The following is an 11,641-nucleotide window of genomic DNA, read 5'->3' as shown; positions in this document are numbered from 1 at the left end:
AGCACCCCAGCCCCGGGGCCCCCCCGAGCCCCGCTCCGGGCCCGGCTCCCGCTGCCGGTGCGGTCCCCTGGGCGCTGAACGGTGCAGGGGGAGCCGGGCAGGCACTTCCCGCTCCGAGGGCCCCGGGGGGTGCCGGGGATTCCCGGCTGCCCGCCCGGCCCCGCCCCGCCGCCGCAGGGGCCGCCCCGGGGGAGGCGGCAGCGCCCGCCCCGAGCGGGAGCCGCGGGGCCGGGCCGGGCGGAGCCAGCGCGGCCGCGGAGGGAGCGCGGAGCGGCGGCCGCACCATGGGGGCCTGTCTGGGCGTCTGCTCCCTGCTCAGCTGCGTGAGTGCCCGGCGGGACGGGAGCGGGAGGGGAACGGGGGGTAACGGGGCTGCGGCCGATCCCAGCACCGCAGCGGCGGGGCGGCCCCGGGGCGGGGGCGTCGGTGCTGCTGCGGGTCCGGGTGGGAGGTGCAGGGGAGGCGCAGGGAGGTCTGAGGGACACCCCGGGGATGTGCCCGGTACCCCTGGGGGGGCGGAGGAGATGCGGGGAGTCCCAAGGGAAAGGCGGAGGGGTGCAGGGGACCCCCGGGGGGATGCGGGGAACCCCAGGGGGATGCAGGGGACCCCTGTATCGATGCATCCCTCTGTGTTTGGGGGGATGTGAGGGACACCCGGAGCAGGGCATCCCACAGCCCCCGCGAGTATCCAGGGGAGACCCAGGGGGTTCACCCCAGATAATTCTGAGGCTCATGAATGTCATGGTTGAGGGGAACATGGGGTCTGAGGGTGCCTGGGATGCTGTGCCCCAGTGCACCTGGGGGATCTGGGCAGCTGGAGGGGTGATGCCCTGCTGCCCCTGGGGAAGTCGGTGGTCCTGGCCCCCCTGCTCTTATATACTGGGGGATCCAGTGCTGCTGCACCCATGCGATGCTGAGGGGCTGGGGGTCCTGCCTGGTTCTCACTGCCGAGCCCCAAAGCAGGAGACTGGGGATGGAACAAGAAGAAGGAGCCGGGACAGGTGGAGCTGCTGTGTGTGGGTGCCATGGCCCAGGGCGGGTGCAGGGTGTGTGATTCGGGGTGCTGTGCCCGGTGACGTGGAGTGCTGAATTTGGGGTGCCGTGCCCAGTGACGTGGGGTGCAGGATCCAGGGTGCTGTGCCCGGTGACGCAGCAGCTGCCCACGGCCGGTGCTGCCGCTCCTGGCATTGCCTCACCTGCGGGCACAGGGCCAGGCAGGGCGGCGACACCGACCCGGGAGCCACCAGCCTGGGAACGGGGCCGGTTTCACAACCTGACCTCAAAGTTTTGGAGGTTTAACGACCAGGAGCTTTTGAAACATAAGATCAGACAGAGGGCAGCCTGCAAGGCCTCTGTCTGCAACATGCATCCAATGCTTTTCATTATGGGCAGGTATCGGAAAACGTGGGGGTTACTCTAGAGCAGGTTCTGGCCTAATTCTGGATTTTTTCCTAAAAAAAATGATTCTGGCCCGGGTTGTGGTAACAGGGTAGGGTCACTGTATAGGTTTAATTCTCCTATTCCTTCCAGTGGAGCTGTTTGGCTACAGGGATGTTTTAGCTCCATTCTGAACTGAAAAACCACAACACAGAGAAAGAACCAAACCAAAACCACCCCCCCATCTGTGCCTCTCTTGCCAGCGCCTGCCCAGGGCTGCCACGAGCAGCGCGCTCATCCCGAGCGGCCTTCCCTGGCGCACGCTGGGTGTTGCCAGCAGAGCCCAGCCCAACCAGAGTGAACCCCGGGGCTCGTGCAGCCCCCGTCGTGGTTTGGGCACCTCCTGGGGACTGTCAGTGTCATTGTACCCCTGCAAAGCCACCTGCCAGGCGTCAGAGCCACCAGCTTCCCGAGCGTGTGTCTGGCCCCGTGGGTTTGGTACTTATTAACCTGCCGGGTTGTTAATTTAACAGGAGGTAAAGACCGGTTGCTCAGCATTGCGTTGGGTTGACTCAGTCTCTGCATCCCGGGTTTTGCTGGGGTGAAGGCAGCTTGCAGAAGATGTGTTGTTGGGCTGATGGTGTTGGGTTGGTGTAGCTGGGTTGGTGTAGCTGGGTTGGTGTAGCTGGGTTGGTGTAGTTGGGTTGGTGTAGCTGGGTAGGGGTAGTTGGGTTGGTGTAGCTGGGTAGGTGTTGGATTGGTGTAGCTGGGTAAGTGTTGGGTTGGTGTAGCTGGGTGGGTGTTGGGTTGGTGTAGCTGGGTAGGTGTTGGGTTGGTGTAGCTGAGTAGGTGTTGGATTGGTGTAGCTGGGTAGGTGTTGGGTTGGTGTAGCTGGGTAGGTGTTGGGTTGGTGTAGCTGGGTAGGTGTTGGGTTGGTGTAGCTGAGTAGGTGTTGGATTGGTGTAGCTGGGTAAGTGTTGGGTTGGTGTAGCTGGGTGGGTGTTGGGTTGGTGTAGCTGGGTGGGTGTTGGGTTGGTGTAGCTGGGTGGGTGTTGGGTTGGTGTAGCTGGGTAGGTGTTGGGTTGGTGTAGTTGGGTGGGTGTTGGGTTGGTGTAGTTGTGTTCATGTTGTTCCCAGCTTTGTCCACGCTCTCCCAGCTCCCAGGCCCAGGAGGGAGCGGAGCAGCCATGACGTGCGAGTCGTGCAGGAGGTGAGCTGGATTCAATGAGGAAGTGGATAGCGAAACAGGAGAGATTAATCTTTCATCTGCAGTGGCTGAAAACCGATACTTCCTCGTTACTCCACCGCTCTAATGCTGCCGCCGCTTCCCTCGTTGGCTTTTTCCATCCCGCTGTTTGGCCGCTGGCCGTGTTCATACTTAGGGGCGTTTTCGAAAGGCTTTTCAGAGAGGTGTATCAGAGCGTGTCCTTAACATGGGAGGATTTTCCTTGCTCTTAACCCACTTGTTTTTAAAGAAAAAGGCTAAAATCAGGTGTCCAGGCAGCAGGTTGGGTTAGTGTGTGGCACAGGGCTCCTTTGCAAAGGAACTTAGATGGGAGGACTCAAGAAGGGCACCAGAAGCCATGAAAAAGCCTCCTGGTGACATGGGACTCTCGTGTGTCACCAAGAAGCTCAGTGGGACGGGGCTGCTGTGCCCTGTTACCTTGGCAGTTGTCTTCCCATGGTTGCAAGAGGCTGTAAAACCTGAAATACAGCTGTGGAGCTTGGCCACGTAAGAGTCGTCCTCGAAAACAAACCTCTGGCAGGCACCAGGGATGCTGAGGGCTTCCAAAAGCCTCCTCCTAGAAACCAACTCGTCTACCTGCAGCTTTCGCAGAGGTCAAGCCCCAAACCCGACAGTCTCTTAAACAACAACAAACCTCACCGTTTTCCAGGCCAAATTTCAGCCTCTCTGACACGGGGTGCTCTTGTTGCAGGTGTCCTGTCTCTGCGGCTCTGCGCCGTGTCTGCTCTGCAGCTGCTGCCCCTCGGCCAAGAACTCCACCATCTCCCGCCTCCTCTTCACCTTCTTTCTCTTCCTCGGCACCCTCGTGTCCATCATTATGATAATCCCTGGCGTGGAGAAGGAGCTGTACAAGGTACATAACTCCCGGAGGTCGCTGGGCTTGGTTGTAATGGGGAAGAAGTTTAGCCTGTGGTGGGTACGTGAGGCTGAATCAGAAAGTGAATTTTTGGGGCTTGATGTTGGTTCTATTCCTTTTTTTTTCTGAACATCTCATTGAGGGCAGGTGTTATTAACCCTGGTTTTCCATGGGGGAGAAAATGCAGCAGGACGATTTCATGCGTTATCTGGTTTTCCCAGATGTGTCGCAGGAGACATCCCATTTTTGGGTTCAACTGGCCAAGTGACTTGCAAGTCACGGAGCTGGGACTTGAGCTGGCAGGAGCTGAGGTCTGCCAGCGGAGCGACTGTGAGGGCTGTGCTGGGCTTTTTGGGAAATGCTGGTTTCATCCCAGCTTTCCACTGACCTGCTGGGTGGCTTTAGCTGTGTCACCCCCCACTGGCCCCAAGCTGGCCAACCCCTTGCTTCACAGGTGGCATTGGAGCAGTCATGGGCTGGCCCAGCTTTGGTGGCAACAGGGCTCGTGGCGGGTGTGGGGTGCTGGGGCGCTGCTCACCCTCCCGTCACCTTTGCAGCTCCCCGGCTTCTGTGAAGGCAGCGGGTCGGTCCTGGGCGTCCAGACCCATGTCGACTGTGGCAGCTTCCTGGGCCACAAAGCCGTGTACCGCATGGGCTTCGCCATGGCCGCCTTCTTCTTCCTCTTTGCGCTGCTCATGGTGTGTGTGCGCAGCAGCAAGGACCCGCGAGCCGCCGTGCAGAACGGGTGAGTATCGGTCCCTGGGGGGCTCACAGAGCCCCCTTCCCCACTTGGTTCCCGCTTGCAGACCGTGCCTCCTCTCTCCTCCTGCAGCTTCTGGTTCTTCAAGTTCCTGGTGCTGGTGGGGATCACGGTGGGGGCCTTCTACATCCCCGACGGTGCCTTCACCTCCGGTGAGGACCTGCCCGCCCCGTCCGCTGGGTTAACCCTCAGCACAGGGTCAAACGCAGGCTGGAGCTGGCAAATTCCCATTTTCCGTGCTCTTAACTGGCTTTTCTCTTGCCCTCCAAGTCTGGTTTTACTTTGGCGTGGTTGGCTCCTTCCTCTTCATCCTCATCCAGCTCGTTCTCCTCATCGACTTCGCCCACTCCTGGAGCCAGTTGTGGCTGCGCAACGCGGACGAGAGCAACGCCAAGGGCTGGTACGCAGGTGGGTACGGTGGCACCGCAGAGGGTGCAGGGCTGGGGGAACTCATCCTGGAGGGGTGACCCTGAGCTGGCGGTGACCTGGGGCTCTGCTCCACCCTCTTTTCTTTTTGTTTCCTCCTCCAGCCCTTTGCATCGTCACCTTTGTCTTCTACGCCGCCTCCATTGCGGCTGTAGTTCTGCTTTACGTCTACTACACCAAGCCTGAGGGCTGCACAGAGGGCAAGGTCCTCATCAGCATCAACCTCATCCTGTGCCTCATCATCTCTGCTGTGTCCATCCTGCCCAAGATCCAGGTGAGGTGACAGGGGGACACCTGGGAGGCCGGTGGCTGTGTCACCATGGGGCACAGGACCAACCCTGAGCACCCGCCGTTGTGTTTGCAGGATGCTCAGCCGCACTCGGGGCTGCTGCAGGCATCCCTCATCACCCTCTACACCATTTATGTCACCTGGTCCGCCCTGGCCAATGTACCAAGTAAGGAGGATGTGGCCTTGGATTCGGGAGGGAGGTGCATGGGGCACGGCCACACACTGGGGGGGGTGCTTTGCCCCCCTGGGTCTCTGGAGAAAGGTGCTGAACCCCTTGTGTGTGTCCCCTCAGCCCCAACCTGTAACCCCACGCTGCTGGTGAGGAACAGCACTGCCTCGGCGATGGCCACCCAGCCGGTGACAACCTGGTGGGATGCCCCGAGCATCGTGGGGCTGATCATCTTCATCCTCTGCACTCTCTTCATCAGGTGAGGACTTGGTTATGTCCCTGGGACGGCACCATCCCTCTGTCTGCCTGGAGCAGAGAGGCATTGGGGGGCTTTTAGGGAAAGGTGATGCTGGAGGGGAGGTTACAGCTAGGACCAGGGTCTTTGTCACTAAGTGTCTCTTGCAAAGCTGTCCCCAGGCATGGGGGGCTGAGCTCGGGCTGGGGGGCACCTGAGGAGGCAGCGGGCAGGCGGTGCTGAGCCTGCCGTCCCTCTGCCCGCAGCGTCCGCTCCTCGGACCACCCGCAGGTCAACAAGCTGATGCTGACGGAGGAGAGCGCGGCCGGGGCGGCCGGCGAGGCGGCAGCCGTGGAGAGCGGGCCGCACCGGGCGTATGACAACGAGCAGGATGGTGTGTCCTACAACTACACCTTCTTCCACCTCTGCCTCCTCCTCGCTGCCCTCTACATCATGATGACCCTCACCAACTGGTACAGGTGGGCAGAGCTCCCGCGGGAACCGGGGACTGTCCCCCTTCCTCTGTGTCGCCTTCTCCCAGTGTCCTCCCCGCTCTTGTGCCGGGCAGAACTGTTTGCTGAGATGCATCCCTATGCAAGCCCACTTATCATTCACTCTAATCAGTGTTAGTTATTTTGAGGTAGCACAGGGCTGCCGGCAGCAGGTTGTGCCTGAGGTCACTGGCTCCCTCCTGCAGCATCCTTGGCTGCAGCCGCAATCCCCTGGGACACGGGGGGAGCAGGGGGATGTCGCCCCTCTGGCGCAGTGATGGGTGCCACCCGCTTGTTTGCTGTTCCAGGCCTGACGAGAGCTTGCAGGTGCTGACGAGCCCCTGGACGGCCGTGTGGGTGAAGATCTGCTCCAGCTGGGCCGGGCTCCTGCTCTACCTCTGGACTTTGGTGGCTCCACTGGTGCTGCCAGACCGGGACTTCAGCTGAGGTGGCGCTGGGCATCCCACTGCTGGGTCGGAGCCATCGTGGCCTTGTCCCTGGAGGCTGAGGACAGCCCCAGCTCTGCCTTAGCCTCGTGCTTTGCACGCAGGAACGTCTCTGCTGGGTTGTGCCTTCTTGCAGGTCTTCTGTTTTAACTTGAAAGAGATGAAGTGCCAAGCAGGGACAATCAGCAAGGGCTGAGAAAGATTTGAGGATGTTTTTAAAGCTCTTATCATCTCCGTGTTTGTGTAGTGCCTTTGGTGGTGCCTCTTCTTCTAGTGGAGACCACTGCCTTGCCTTGGGAGGGTTTGGTTTTCACCATCTCCCTTGGTACCCTGGGACCGTGGGTGCCTTTTTAGGGGGCTCTGGGGCCCTGGCTGGTGTTGCTTCCCCAAACAGCCAGGAGGTAAGTGAATTCTGGGGATTTGTGGCTGGAGGGGGATGTCCCGCTGCATCTCCCCAGCCTCCGCGGTGGCTCCAGCGCCTCCGGGGAGCCTCTCCTGCCCGGCTGTCCTCGCAGGACACGGCCCTGGTCCTCGCTGGAGCACGGGTCAGCTTTTGTACAGGCTGCACTGCCCCAGCGCTTTGCCTCCTTAATATGAAGTCTCGTTTGGAATAAATCTGGTGGATTTGTCCTTCTGGGGTCTTTCCTAACGTGTGCGTTGGGTGTGCGGGAGGGGGAGGTATTGAACACCCTAATGCCGGGGTGAGGGCACAGCTGGCTGCCCGGGGGTGCATCGCGTGCGGGGGTGTACCCGTGCAGGGGTGCACCCTTTGGGGGGCTGTACCCCAGGTGCACACTGTGCCGGGGGCGCACCGGGGGTGAGCGGTGCCTGTCGCGCTCCCCAGCGGGGGCTCCCCCGCAGGCAGGAACGGGCAGGAACGGGCGGGGCCCAGCGGCTCAGCGGGGCCGCTCCCGCCACCAGGGGGTGCTGGCAGCACGCGCTGGGGCCCGAGCCCCACACCCTGTGTGCATAGTGCTCCCTGCACCCTGCCTGCACCCTGCCTGCACAGTGCACCCTGCACCCTGTCTGCACAGTGCATCCTGCACCTTCTCTGCATAGTGCATCCTGCTTGCACCCTGTCTGCACAGTGCATCCTGCACCTTCTCTGCATAGTGCATCCTGCTTGCACCCTGTCTGCACAGTGCATCCTGCACCCCGCCTGCTTCCTGCACCCTGTCTGCAGAGTGCACCCTGCTCGCTGTGCCCGGTCTGCACAGTGCACCCTGCCTGCACCCTATACCCTGCCTGTACCCTGCCTGCCTCCTGCACCCCTCAGCCTGTACCCTGCATCCTGCCCTCTGCACCCTGCACGCTCCAGCGTGGCTCACCCACCTCAGCCCCCAGACGCTGCCAGGGGCCCCACAGCCTCGTTTTATTCTCTCCAGTGCATGATCTCCCTCGCTTTTTATTTTATTCATGGGATTAACACATCGGGCAGCAGCCGGACTGGATTTTGCTCAAAAGAGGAGGGGAAAGTGTTTACATAATTCATTTAAATGAGGCACCTGGGGAAATCCAAATTGGACTTCCAGCATGTTTGCAGTGCCACGCAGAGCCCCCTGATCCACATCTGGAGCCATTAATGCCTCCCAGACGGACCACAGAGCATGTATAATTAATTGTGGAGCAGAGCCATTGCCCAGCCTCTGAAGATAACGCTCAGAGGCAAAGGCAGCGTTTCCCAGCACCATCCCCCAGGGGCACGGATTCATTTCAGAGGAGCTTTTCTCTTTCCCAAGACGTTCAACCCACCTTCCCCGGGGTAGGAAGATGCTGGGGAATCAGTGGGGTCAGAGCAGCAGGAGGAATGAGCTGAGCTGTGAAATCTCAGCTGCTTGGTGATGCTCATGGGTGAGCATCATCTGCTGGGCTGTTGCCCCGCAGCCATGGGCAGGTGTCAGGGCCGAGAAAACCTTCTATGGGGGGAGCAAACGGCTCACCAGTTATACCCAAATGTCATAGAATCATTTGGCTCGAGGAAGGGGGGGCTGAGCCTCCGAGCTCAGAATATCCCAGAGGGCTGAGCAAGAAGTGGAAACATTTGCTCTGACAGTCACTTGCACCTTTGGCTTTTACAAATGTGACCCATTTCCACTTTTTTTTTTCTTTTTTGGCTTCCTTCCTCCCAAAGTGCTGATGAGGCGACATCTCATGTCCTGGCTTTGCAAGGACTCGTTTGGGCTGGAAAAGACCCCCCAAGATCATTGAGTCCAACTGCTCCCCACCCCTGTCTCTGCCCCATGTCCTGAGAACCTCATGTCCGTCTGTCCAGCCCTCCAGGGCTGGTGACTCCAGCACTGCCCTGGGCAGCCTGTTCAATGCCCCACAGCCCTTTGGGGAAGAAATTGTTCCCACATCCAACCTCAACCTCCCCTGGCGCAACTTGAGGCCGTTTCCTCTGCTCCTGGTGCTTGTTCGTTATTTCTAAAACCCTGGGGTGGGAAGTGACCCCTCAGCCTCCCCGCTGGTTTCTGGAGCCGCTTTCTCTACCTCCAGCATTGCTTTGAAGAGCAAAGGAGGGATGGGAAGGAAGACAGGGAGTTTTTAAAAAAGCATCAAAAAACCCCTCAGGCTTGAACCCCACTGCTAGAGAAACATCTGTACCTATAAATATCTGTGGATGTGAGTGGGAACAGACTGTATCTCAGCAGCTCCCCATGGCAGCGGCGCAGCCTCGCCCCAGCTAACCTCGTCCAACACGTGCTCCTGTGACACATACACGTCTCTGCAGCTTTGCCGGCGTTTGCCAGGGATGAAAAGATAAAAAATGAGTGTTGTGTTTTTGTTCAGAGCTCGGTCACAGGGAGGGTGACCCATGGTCCCAGGGCTGTGACTCCCTGGGGTGCAGCGGGGCTGTCCCGCTCGTCCTTGCTGGGACACAATGTCCTGCTGTTACCCCTTCTGGTGACCTTCTCCATCCCGCCAGCCTCACTCACGTGTGCTCAGAGACACCTGTATCGAGTGCGGACTCACTTTTTGATCACGCACAAACGCTCCTGCAGCCATGGTGGTTGTTTCCCTTCATCCTGGCGCTTGTTCCTGGGGAGCAGAGCCCGACCCCCCTGGCTCCAAGCTCCTTTCAGGCAGTTCAGAGATCAGAAGGTCTCCCCTCAGCTCCTGTTCTCCAGCTGAACCCCCCAGGTCCCTCAGCTGCTCCATCACATTGTGCTCCAGCCCGTTCTCTGGATCCTGCAGGCAGCAGCCACAGGGTCCCCCCTCAGTGCTCAATCCCCCCTAAAATAAAACATTTCCTTTGCTTCGAAAGAGCCACCTTTGGCTCTTTCACATGAGTCCCATTTCCACTTTTTTCTTGGCTTCCCTCCTCCCAAAATGCCGATGAGGTGACACCCCGTGTCCCAGCTTCACAAGGACTCAGCTCGCTCCAGCCCCCGGAGAAGCCCCATCGCAGAGCATCCTCCCGCCCGTCACGTAGGGCTGCCGCAGATGTCCCCGCTGTCCCGTGCGGGAGGCGCTGGGGACCTTCGAGCTGGCGTGTGTGTCAGCAATGGGGCAGCACAGGCTGCCCTTACGTCACCCTCCTCCCCCCACCCTCCCTTCCCAGGAGCACGGGGGCACTTCTGGTTTGTTTTTTCCTCTTTTTTTTCCTCCTCTATGTGTAACAACTGGGACTTTTCATCAGCTGCCTCCCTCCCCCTCTTTTCCTCCCTGACTCATTCCCTTCTGCCCTTGCAGCCGGGGATGTGCGGGTCCCCACGTCCCACAGCGATGCTCTCCCTCCAGTGGGGGGATCCGTAGTGGTGACACCAACGCTGCCCAAGACGGGCAATCCCAGGGCAAGGGACAATGAGGGACTCACTGCAACAAAATGAACGTTTTCTTCCTGGTTTTACTTATTCTAGCAGTGAATTTCAATGCAAGAAAGAAATGCTTGCTCATCTCATAGACATCAGAGAATCCCAGAATCATTTTGGTTGGAAAAGCCCCTCAAGATCATCGAGTCCACCACTAAACCCTGTCCATAAGTACCACATGTACAGGTTTTTTAAATACCTCCGTGCGTGGCTTGCAGGAGGTCAGGCAGGAGAATGGGCAGGAGCAGGAGCAGAATCAGGTCAGGCAGAAGGAATTAAAGGCTCCGTTTCCACTGCTCAGACACTGAAGTGTCTTTGAGGGTCTAGACTGCAGGATTTACATGCAATTTGCCCCAGTCATTTTGTTGCTTCTAGAGGAAACAGCTGTTTAGTGAGGAGGGACGAGGCCTCCCCTGGCAGCGATGCCCGCAGTCCCTTCTGGTGCTGGGAAAGGAGCCTGCGCCCGGCTGCTGGTGGCGTTGGCTTTGCATTGCCCTTCCCTGCTGCCAGATTGCTTTGTCTCCTGCGTTTTGGAGGAGGAGGAGGACATTTTGCCAAATTGCTTAAAAACCTACAAACACACATTTTGTGCTAGAGACCACAAGAGCCCCCAAATCTCTGCTGTTGGCGCTGGGCTGGATGGCTGCGTGAGCAACGTGTTGCCCAAGGAAATGAGTGGCCATTGGAACGGAGGCCCTGGGGGGTGACACATGCAGAGCCCCAGGTGCAGCAGCAGCCCCTCAGCCCCCGCCGTCCCCTCCTGCCCCCTCGTGCCAGCGCTGGGCAGGGTGCAGGCAGCAGCGCGAGGGTGGTGGGGGGTGCGTCCCCACCCACGGAAAACCATCTGGGGCTGCAATGAGTGAGGCTCAGCTGATAGCGAGCAACGCTTCCAGCGACCGTGGGCGCGGGGACGGGGTGAGGACGGCTTGTCTCCGCAGCCCCCGCTTCCAGAGATGCTGCTGGGGGTACGAAGTGAGTAGACGTGGATTTTTCTTTTTCCAGGAGATAAGGGCTAAATAGGAGGATGGGGAGGGGGCTTTGGTTGCTCCAGAGTGGGACCTGAACAGGGGAAGAAATCTGCTGGAAGAGGCTCTTGGCTGCGCAGGGCGCCCGGGTGCCTTGTCCCCGCGTCTCCCCGGGGACGGCAGCTGCTCGGGCTGCCTCTCCCTTTCTCACAGTCTTGCGCTGTGGTTGTCATGAGGATATCAAAAATAAATGAGCAGCTCAGGCTCTCGCCTGGGGAGTTGCCGTCTCCAAGGTTGGATGTGGCCACGGTCACACTCGGTCTCTCCAGCACGGGAGCATCCGAGCGCTCCCCATGGAGCACCCTGAGCTCACCGCAGCCCCGGGCAGGTGGTTCTGCACCCGCAGCTGTGCTGGATTGTGCCCTGGGGCACATCAGGGCTGCCCGTGGCTGCAGGCGGGTGCGCGGTTTCCCGTCCTGCTCACGCTCAGCTGTCCTGGCCATCAGCAGGAGCTCAGAGATGTATCTGGAAACCCACACAAGTGCATGATCAACCCTAAATACATCATC

The 11,641-nt window shown here is 59.6% G+C and overlaps 1 protein-coding gene across 1 annotated transcript; it reads left to right on the top strand.

The window, feature by feature from the left end:
* Positions 1-251: 251 nt before the first annotated feature.
* On the top strand, positions 252-6,296 carry SERINC2 (serine incorporator 2; the record flags this gene model as incomplete). The annotated part of the gene is made up of 10 exons (XM_080357777.1): positions 252-323; positions 3,315-3,476; positions 4,037-4,224; positions 4,312-4,391; positions 4,510-4,647; positions 4,770-4,939; positions 5,030-5,120; positions 5,247-5,382; positions 5,625-5,837; positions 6,158-6,296. Exons 1-10 carry the CDS (start codon positions 285-287, stop codon positions 6,294-6,296), a joined length of 1,356 nt encoding a protein of 451 aa, XP_080213903.1. The 5' UTR covers positions 252-284.
* Positions 6,297-11,641: the final 5,345 nt, after the last annotated feature.

Source organism: Nesoenas mayeri, assembly GCF_963082525.1.
Source record: "Nesoenas mayeri genome assembly, chromosome: 21".
In the NCBI taxonomy this organism is placed as follows: Eukaryota; Metazoa; Chordata; class Aves; order Columbiformes; family Columbidae; genus Nesoenas; species Nesoenas mayeri.
Note: the sequence above shows the minus strand (reverse complement) of the source record. Positions and strands in the feature narration are given on the sequence as shown.